The 9,380-nt window shown below is 43.4% G+C and overlaps 2 protein-coding genes across 2 annotated transcripts; both read right to left on the reverse strand.

Annotated features, from left to right (window-relative positions):
* Positions 1-340: 340 nt before the first annotated feature.
* On the reverse strand, positions 341-2,175 carry LOC148551059 (uncharacterized). Its single transcript, XM_088494699.1, has 3 exons — positions 1,865-2,175; positions 1,163-1,361; positions 341-925 (listed from the first exon to the last, which is right to left on the reverse strand). The coding sequence occupies exons 1-3, from the start codon at positions 2,173-2,175 to the stop codon at positions 341-343; spliced, it is 1,095 nt and encodes a 364-aa protein (XP_088350825.1).
* A 5,090-nt stretch (positions 2,176-7,265) lies between these two features.
* LOC107607183 (uncharacterized) lies at positions 7,266-8,453 on the reverse strand. Its single transcript, XM_016309160.1, has 2 exons — positions 7,808-8,453; positions 7,266-7,681 (listed from the first exon to the last, which is right to left on the reverse strand). Exons 1-2 carry the CDS (start codon positions 8,451-8,453, stop codon positions 7,266-7,268), a joined length of 1,062 nt encoding a protein of 353 aa, XP_016164646.1.
* Positions 8,454-9,380: the final 927 nt, after the last annotated feature.

Genomic DNA, 9,380 nt, shown 5'->3' on the forward strand with positions numbered 1-9,380 from the left:
TGTATGGTTTGTAGACAAGGATGGTTATCTCAATTTATCTATGTCTAGCCAAGAGTTCTTTTCCCTTATTTTATTAGTTCTTGTTATTTTACATCCTTGTCATTTATTTTCTTGCTAATTACCAAATCAAACCCCCTTGCATCTTCATAGCCAATAATTAAACACTTCATTGTAATTCCTTGTGAGACGACCCGAGGTTTAAATACTTCGGTTAATTTTTATTGGGGTTTGTACTTGTGACAAACCAAATTTTTGATTGGGAGGATTGTTTGTTGGTGTAGAACTATACTTGCAACGAGAATTCATTTGTAAAATTCTATACCATCAAAGAATTCACTCATCAGTCAAATTTCAGATATTCGACTAGGGGAGTTATCCATCGGAGGTCTAAGCCAGAGACAGACAAGACGTCTGGCTTGCTATCCGTCTTTGTGACTGAGGGCTTCTGGAGAGTTTCTTGTATCAGACTTCTATTATTTTCCCCTGGCTTGGTACTTGCTAGCTTAGAAAGAGCATTGACTCTGTTGTTGAGCTCCCTTGTTATATGTCTAACTTCAGTTTGAAGGAACTGCCTGAGATGTTCAAGTGTTTTTTCCAAGTATCTTTTCATATTGGGATCTTTTGCCTGGTACTCTCCATTAATTTGGGAAGTTACTACTTGAGAGTTGCTGAAGATTATCACCTTGGTAGCACCGACCTCTTTGGCAAGTTTTAGTCCTGCGATCAGAGCTTCATATTCAGCCTGGTTATTGGAGGCAGGGAACTCGAATTTCAAGGATACTTCTATTTGGGTTCCCTCTTGGTTGACCAGTATTATACCAGCTCCGCTCCTAACTTTATTGGAGGACCCGTCCACATATATCTCCCAGGCTTTGGAGGCTTCCTCTTGGTCGCCTGCATATTCTGCTATGAAGTCGATGAGGCACTGAACTTTGATTGCTGTTTGAGTTTCATATTTCAAGTCGAACTCGGATAGATCTATGACCCATTAAACCATTCTGCCCGTAATATCCGTTTTTTGAAGGATTTGCTTCATAGGTTGGTTCGTTCGAGCTCTAATGGTATGGGCCTGAAAGTAAGGCCAGAGCCTTCTTGAAGTTATGATTAAGGCATATGCGAACTTTTCAAGTTTATGGTACCTTAACTCGGGGCCGTGTAATACCTTGCTAGTGAAGTAGATGGGATGCTGCCCGACCTCATCTTCTCGTATTAATGCTGACGCCACAGCCTTCTTGGCAATAGCTAGATACAATACGAGTTCTTCCCCTGCTTTTGGCCTAGTAAGGACGGGAGGTTGATTCAGAAACTTTTTGAACTCCTGAAAAGCCTCTTCGCATTCAGGGGCCCATTCAAATTGACATCTTTTCTAAGGAGCGAGAAAAGCGGTAATGATCTTAATGCTGATCTTGCCAAGAATCTAGATAAGGCTGCAAGCCGGCCATTCAGTTGCTGGACTTATCGGGGTTGCTCTGCACTTATCGGGGTTAGCTTCAATTCCCCTTTGTGTTAGCATGAATCCTAGAAATTTTCCAGCTTCCACTACAAAAGTGCACTTGGTGGACCTCATCACGTGCGCTCTTATAGTGTCGAAGACTTGTGAGAGATCGGACAGGAGGCCAGCCTCATCCTTGGTCTTTACCAACATGTCGTCCACATATACCTCCATTAAGTTTCCAAGGTAGGGTATAACACCTTATTCATCAGCCTTTGATATGTGGCCATGGCATTTTTTAATCCAAATGCCATGACCACGTAGCAATAGTTCGCTTTGGGCATGATGAAGGATGTCTTCTCCTGATCTGACTTGTGCATCGGGATTTGGTTATATCCCAAGTAGGCATCCGTGAATGACAAGTATTAATACCCCGAACTGGAATCTACAAGAACGTCGATGTTGGGTAGAGGATATGGGTCCTTTAGGCACGCTTTGTTGAGGTTGGTATAATCAACGCACATCCTCCACTTTCCATTCTGCTTTTTAACCAGTACTACATTCACCAGCCAGGCCGGGTACTTGAATTCTCTGATAAACCCTGCCTCTAGCAAGGCTTGTACTTGTTCTTCGACTACTTGAGCTCGTTCGGGTCCGAGCTTTCGTCTCCTTTCTTGAACAGGTCGAGATCCCGGGTAGACAGCCAGTCTGTGTGACATGAGCTCAGAATCTATCCCAGGCATGTCAGAGACTTTCCAGGCGAAGAGGTCAGAGTTTTGTTGAAGGAGCTTTACCAGTTCCTGCTTGAGATCTTTTTCTAGGTTAGCTCCTACGTGGTGGTTTTTTCAACCTCTTGGCCAATCTAAACTTTTTCTGTCTTTCCTCCAGGCTGTGGTCGTAACTCTTCCCTTACTCGCCGGCCATTCAGTTGCTGGACTTATCGGGGTTGCTCTGCACTTATCGGGGTTAGCTTCAATTCCCCTTTGTGTTAGCATGAATCCTAGAAATTTTCCAGCTTCCACTACAAAAGTGCACTTGGTGGACCTCATCACGTGCGCTCTTATAGTGTCGAAGACTTGTGAGAGATCGGACAGGAGGCCAGCCTCATCCTTGGTCTTTACCAACATGTCGTCCACATATACCTCCATTAAGTTTCCAAGGTAGGGTATAACACCTTATTCATCAGCCTTTGATATGTGGCCATGGCATTTTTTAATCCAAATGCCATGACCACGTAGCAATAGTTCGCTTTGGGCATGATGAAGGATGTCTTCTCCTGATCTGACTTGTGCATCAGGATTTGGTTATATCCCAAGTAGGCATCCGTGAATGACAAGTATTAATACCCCGAACTGGAATCTACAAGAACGTCGATGTTGGGTAGAGGATATGGGTCCTTTAGGCACGCTTTGTTGAGGTTGGTATAATCAACGCACATCCTCCACTTTCCATTCTGCTTTTTAACCAGTACTACATTCACCAGCCAGGCCGGGTACTTGAATTCTCTGATAAACCCTGCCTCTAGCAAGGCTTGTACTTGTTCTTCGACTACTTGAGCTCGTTCGGGTCCGAGCTTTCGTCTCCTTTCTTGAACAGGTCGAGATCCCGGGTAGACAGCCAGTCTGTGTGACATGAGCTCAGAATCTATCCCAGGCATGTCAGAGACTTTCCAGGCGAAGAGGTCAGAGTTTTGTTGAAGGAGCTTTACCAGTTCCTGCTTGAGATCTTTTTCTAGGTTAGCTCCTACGTGGTGGTTTTTTCAACCTCTTGGCCAATCTAAACTTTTTCTGTCTTTCCTCCAGGCTGTGGTCGTAACTCTTCCCTTACTCGCCGGCCATTCAGTTGCTGGACTTATCGGGGTTGCTCTGCACTTATCGGGGTTAGCTTCAATTCCCCTTTGTGTTAGCATGAATCCTAGAAATTTTCCAGCTTCCACTACAAAAGTGCACTTGGTGGACCTCATCACGTGCGCTCTTATAGTGTCGAAGACTTGTGAGAGATCGGACAGGAGGCCAGCCTCATCCTTGGTCTTTACCAACATGTCGTCCACATATACCTCCATTAAGTTTCCAAGGTAGGGTATAACACCTTATTCATCAGCCTTTGATATGTGGCCATGGCATTTTTTAATCCAAATGCCATGACCACGTAGCAATAGTTCGCTTTGGGCATGATGAAGGATGTCTTCTCCTGATCTGACTTGTGCATCGGGATTTGGTTATATCCCAAGTAGGCATCCGTGAATGACAAGTATTAATACCCCGAACTGGAATCTACAAGAACGTCGATGTTGGGTAGAGGATATGGGTCCTTTAGGCACGCTTTGTTGAGGTTGGTATAATCAACGCACATCCTCCACTTTCCATTCTGCTTTTTAACCAGTACTACATTCACCAGCCAGGCCGGGTACTTGAATTCTCTGATAAACCCTGCCTCTAGCAAGGCTTGTACTTGTTCTTCGACTACTTGAGCTCGTTCGGGTCCGAGCTTTCGTCTCCTTTCTTGAACAGGTCGAGATCCCGGGTAGACAGCCAGTCTGTGTGACATGAGCTCAGAATCTATCCCAGGCATGTCAGAGACTTTCCAGGCGAAGAGGTCAGAGTTTTGTTGAAGGAGCTTTACCAGTTCCTGCTTGAGATCTTTTTCTAGGTTAGCTCCTACGTGGTGGTTTTTTCAACCTCTTGGCCAATCTAAACTTTTTCTGTCTTTCCTCCAGGCTGTGGTCGTAACTCTTCCCTTACTCGCCGGCCATTCAGTTGCTGGACTTATCGGGGTTGCTCTGCACTTATCGGGGTTAGCTTCAATTCCCCTTTGTGTTAGCATGAATCCTAGAAATTTTCCAGCTTCCACTACAAAAGTGCACTTGGTGGACCTCATCACGTGCGCTCTTATAGTGTCGAAGACTTGTGAGAGATCGGACAGGAGGCCAGCCTCATCCTTGGTCTTTACCAACATGTCGTCCACATATACCTCCATTAAGTTTCCAAGGTAGGGTATAACACCTTATTCATCAGCCTTTGATATGTGGCCATGGCATTTTTTAATCCAAATGGCATGACCACGTAGCAATAGTTCGCTTTGGGCATGATGAAGGATGTCTTCTCCTGATCTGACTTGTGCATCGGGATTTGGTTATATCCCAAGTAGGCATCCGTGAATGACAAGTATTAATACCCCGAACTGGAATCTACAAGAACGTCGATGTTGGGTAGAGGATATGGGTCCTTTAGGCACGCTTTGTTGAGGTTGGTATAATCAACGCACATCCTCCACTTTCCATTCTACTTTTTAACCAGTACTACATTCACCAGCCAGGCCGGGTACTTGAATTCTCTGATAAACCCTGCCTCTAGCAAGGCTTGTACTTGTTCTTCGACTACTTGAGCTCGTTCGGGTCCGAGCTTTCGTCTCCTTTCTTGAACAGGTCGAGATCCCGGGTAGACAGCCAGTCTGTGTGACATGAGCTCAGAATCTATCCCAGGCATGTCAGAGACTTTCCAGGCGAAGAGGTCAGAGTTTTGTTGAAGGAGCTTTACCAGTTCCTGCTTGAGATCTTTTTCTAGGTTAGCTCCTACGTGGTGGTTTTTTCAACCTCTTGGCCAATCTAAACTTTTTCTGTCTTTCCTCCAGGCTGTGGTCGTAACTCTTCCCTTACTCGGACCCCTCCGAGTTCAATTGTGTTGACTTCCTTTCCTTTACCCCTTAGGTTCAGGCTTTCATTATAACATTTCCTTGCCAGATTCTGATATCCCTTGATAGTACCAATCCCCTCTGGTGTTGGGAACTTCATACAAAGATGAGGGGTTGAGACAACCACTCCCAGCTGATTTAGGATTGTTTTGCCTATCAGGGCGTTATAGGCGGAGGTTATAATGAACAAAACCGTTGGCTAGGAATTTTATCTCAAAAATATGATTGGCGTTGTAAGTATAGTTCCAAGCCAACAAGTAATGCTTAAATCAAATGTAAATTCCAAAGATGTCACAAAACACAATAACCGGGAGTTTTAAATCCTGGGTCGTCTTCCCTAGGAGTTGCAATTAAGTGTACAATTATTGGCTATGGGAAAATGGGGATTGGATGAAAGAGGCAAGAGGCAAGAAAATTAAAAAGCAAGAAAGTAGATGATCATGCAAGAAATTAAAGGAAAGCAAGTAAAAAGAGCTCTTGGTGAGAATTGGGGAATTAAGGATTCCTATCATAGTCATGGACCACAAACATGGTGATTGCGTGTGAATTAATCCCAATTAGTCAATCCTAACATTGAGGATTAGTCAAAAGGGCATAATTGATCCCAATCCCTAAGTCCTAAGTCAACACTAGTGGGTCACTTAGAGTCAAGGAAAACCAAACCAAGTAACAATCCTCACACAATGCGGAATGGACAACCACAACTCAATTCCACCTAAACACCCAATTTCTCAACCAAGAGTGTGAAAACTAAACATGCAAGAAATAAAATTCAAAGCAAATAAAATGCAAGGAAAGGAAACTTCAAATGCAAGAAATCTCTTGGCAAGTAATTGAGAGCTAAGGCTACCTATCCTAGACATTGACCACAAACACATGATGATTATGAAGAGTTAATCCTACTTAGTCAACCCTAACATTGAGGATAAGTCAAATAGGCATAGTTGATTTCAATCCATAAGTCCTATGTCAACACTAAGGGTCACATAGAGTCAATGGAGACCAAATCAACTAACTACTCTAATATATCAAACAAAAATGGACATCAATAACTTAAGGATCACCAAAGTCATCAATTCCAAGCCAAGAGTGGAGAAAAACTAAGTAAAGACTAAGCCAAGCATTTTATCAAACACTTGGTGTGCATAAAAATAAAATAATATTAAATTACATTAAAAATAAATTCAAACTACCAAAAGCAAGAAAATGATAACAACAACTAAAGGAAGCAATAAATAAGCATAAAACATAAATTGCATTAAATGTAAATGAAAATAACAAAAGTGTTCATAACATGAAAAATGACATAAAAGAGAAATTAACAAAAGAAATGAAGAAGATAAAGACAAGAAAGCATAGAAACATAAATGAAACTACATTAAAACAAGAATTAAATGCTGAAATCAAAGAGAAAGTAAGCTAAAAACCCTAATATTAAAGAGAAGGGGGAGCTTCTCTCTCTAGAAAAACTAAACAAAAACATGTAAAAATCTAAAACTAAGTGCTCCCCCCTTCATCCTTCTTCAATTTAGCTTGAAATAACTTCAGAAATGAGTTGGATTAGGTTTTGGGGGCCCAAAAATCGCTGCCAGCGAGTTGCAATTAATGAGGTCATGTGCAGGGACCTGTGCGAACGCACAGATGTGTGCGTCCGCACACATGCTGAATCCTGACTTGCGCGTACGCACAAGTACCTGTGCGTACGCACACTTAGACTTATGTCCACCATAGCAAATTATATATCATTTTGAAGCCCCAGACATTAGCTTTCCAATTCCGCTAGAACCGCCTCATTTGGACCTCTGTAGCTCAAGTTATGATCAATTTAGTACCAAGAGGTCAGAATGGACAACTTTACAAATCCTTCATTTCTTGAATTCTTCCACTTTGTATGCTTTCCTTCCACTTTCTTAAGCCATTCTTGCCTTCAAAACCTTAAATCACTCAAACAAACATATCAAGGCATCGAATGGGAGAAAAGTGAATTAAAATTGGCAATTTAAGTATGAAAAGCATGTTTTTTCACAATTAAACACAATTAGGAAAGAATTCACAAAAGCATGCTATTTCAATGAATAAGTGCAAGAAAAGTTGATGAAATCCACCTAATTAGAGCAAATAAATACCATGAAATATGGATTCATCAGGAGGCCACGTCGACGACAATGAAGGCGATGCTTAAAGTCTTAGACTTTAACCTCTTTCCAAAGGTTGTGTGCAGGGAGATGAAGCCTAGTGGCGTGATTGGAGCATCTCCTAACCCAAAGAGTGCATCTGAGTAGGCTTTTAGTTCTTTCTCATCTAGCCCTAGCTTGTCAAATGTCGGTTTGAACAATATGTCGACTGAGCTCCCTTGATCCACTATAGTTATGTGGAAGTGAGCATTGGTAAGGATCATTGTAATTACCACGGGGTCATCATGCCCGGGCATGATTCCCTGTCCATCCTCTCTGGTGAAAGAGATGGTTGGGAGGTCGGGTCCATCGCTCCCAACTTGATAGACTTCTTTCAGATGTCTTTTTCGAGACGATTTGGTCAACCCCCCTCCAGCAAACCCTCCTGATATCATATGAATATGTCGTTCTGGAGTTTGCGGAGGCGGGCCTCTTCGTTCGTGGCCTTCGTCATCTCTCTTTCTTTTCCCATGATTGTTCTACCTTTCCACGAGATATCTTTCTAACCGACCTTCTCTGGCCAACTTTTCTATCTCATTTTTAAGATCGTAGCAATCATTTGTGGGGTGCTCATACAGTTTGTGATATTCACAGTATTCATTACGGCTTCCACCATTTTTGTTCTTAATAGGATGTGGGGGAGGAAGCTTTTCAGTATGACAGATTATCTTGTAGACATCCACTAGGAAAACTCGTAGAGGAGTATAAGTGTGATATCTTCTAAGCTTCTCAAGTCCAACTTCTTCCTTTCTCTTGGGCTCCCTCTCCTTTTCCATTGGCTGGTGGGGGTGTCGCCAACTTGGTTCTCGTAACCTAGCGTTTTTCTCCATATTAATGTACTTTTCGGCTCGTTCTTGTACATCGCTCAAAGAAGTCGGGTGTCTCTTTGAGATGGACTGAGAGAAGGGTCCTTCTTGGAGTCCATTGACAAGTTCCATTATTATTGCCTTAGTAGGCAGGTCTTGGATCTCCAAGCATGCTTTGTTGAACCTTTCCATGTAGTCTCTCAGGGGCTCTCCGACCTCCTGTTTTACTCTGAGTAGACTAGGGGAATGCTTAACCTTATCTTTCTGAATTGAAAATCGCGTAAGAAACTTATGCGAGAGATCGTCAAAGCTGGTGACTGACCTAGGGGGAAGGCTATCAAACCACTTCATGGCCACCTTCGTTAAGGTTGTCGGGAAGGCCTTGCAGCGAGTAGCATCCGATGCGTCGGCCAATTACATCCAACTTTTGAAGTTACTGAGGTGATGCTTTGGGTCAGTTGTCCCGTCATACAGGTTCATATCAGGGCTTTTGAAGTTCCGGAAAACTTTAGCCCTCATGATATCCTCCGTGAACGGGTCTTCTTCCCCTAATGGGGTATCCTCCCGATCTGCGCGAGAATCCTTGTTTCAGATATGGGACTCCAGCTTCGAGAGTTTTTCTTTAAGCTCTTTTTGTCGTTCAATTTCTTTTCTTAGACTCCTCCCCGCTTCACGCTGTTGCTCCAACCCTTGTTCTAGTTACTCGAGTCGACCTTGGTGGCCATGTAGTAATCCCATGAGGTCAATGGAATGAGATTGTCCCTCCCTTTCGGGCTAGTGAACCTCATAGGAAATTTTCCTCGGTCCTTGAACACCTAAGGGACCTTCACCACGCGGTCCCTCTTTTCTTGGTGGAGGTATTATTGCTTGGTCATTATTGACCACGTCTTGATGTTCTTGATCGGACTCAGACGCAGTGCGTCCATCTTCATGTTGGTCGTCCGCCATCGTGCGTAGATCTCCGGGTCCCTGGCAACGGCGCCAAAGTTCCGCGATTTACCTGAAACCGGATGATTGGGCTCGAATGAAAGGCCCAAACGTTGAAGGATGGTGGTCTCTGACCTGTTCGCGTTCAGGAGCCGCCGTCCGAGTTGTGTGAATGCGTTTGAATGGGTGGAGGGCGGTACCTGCAAGACACTCCGATGGCTAAGTTAGCAAAGGGTTAAGCAGGTTTAGAGTATTAAAACTTAGATGTACCTGAGTGTGTCAGGGTATTTATAGGAGATGAGCCAATAACCACCGTTGAAGTAGTTCCACTTCTGATGGTGGATAACTATC

Source organism: Arachis ipaensis, chromosome B7, assembly GCF_059453495.1.
Source record: "Arachis ipaensis isolate K30076 ecotype BB chromosome B7, ASM5945349v1, whole genome shotgun sequence".
Classification (NCBI taxonomy): Eukaryota; Viridiplantae; Streptophyta; class Magnoliopsida; order Fabales; family Fabaceae; genus Arachis; species Arachis ipaensis.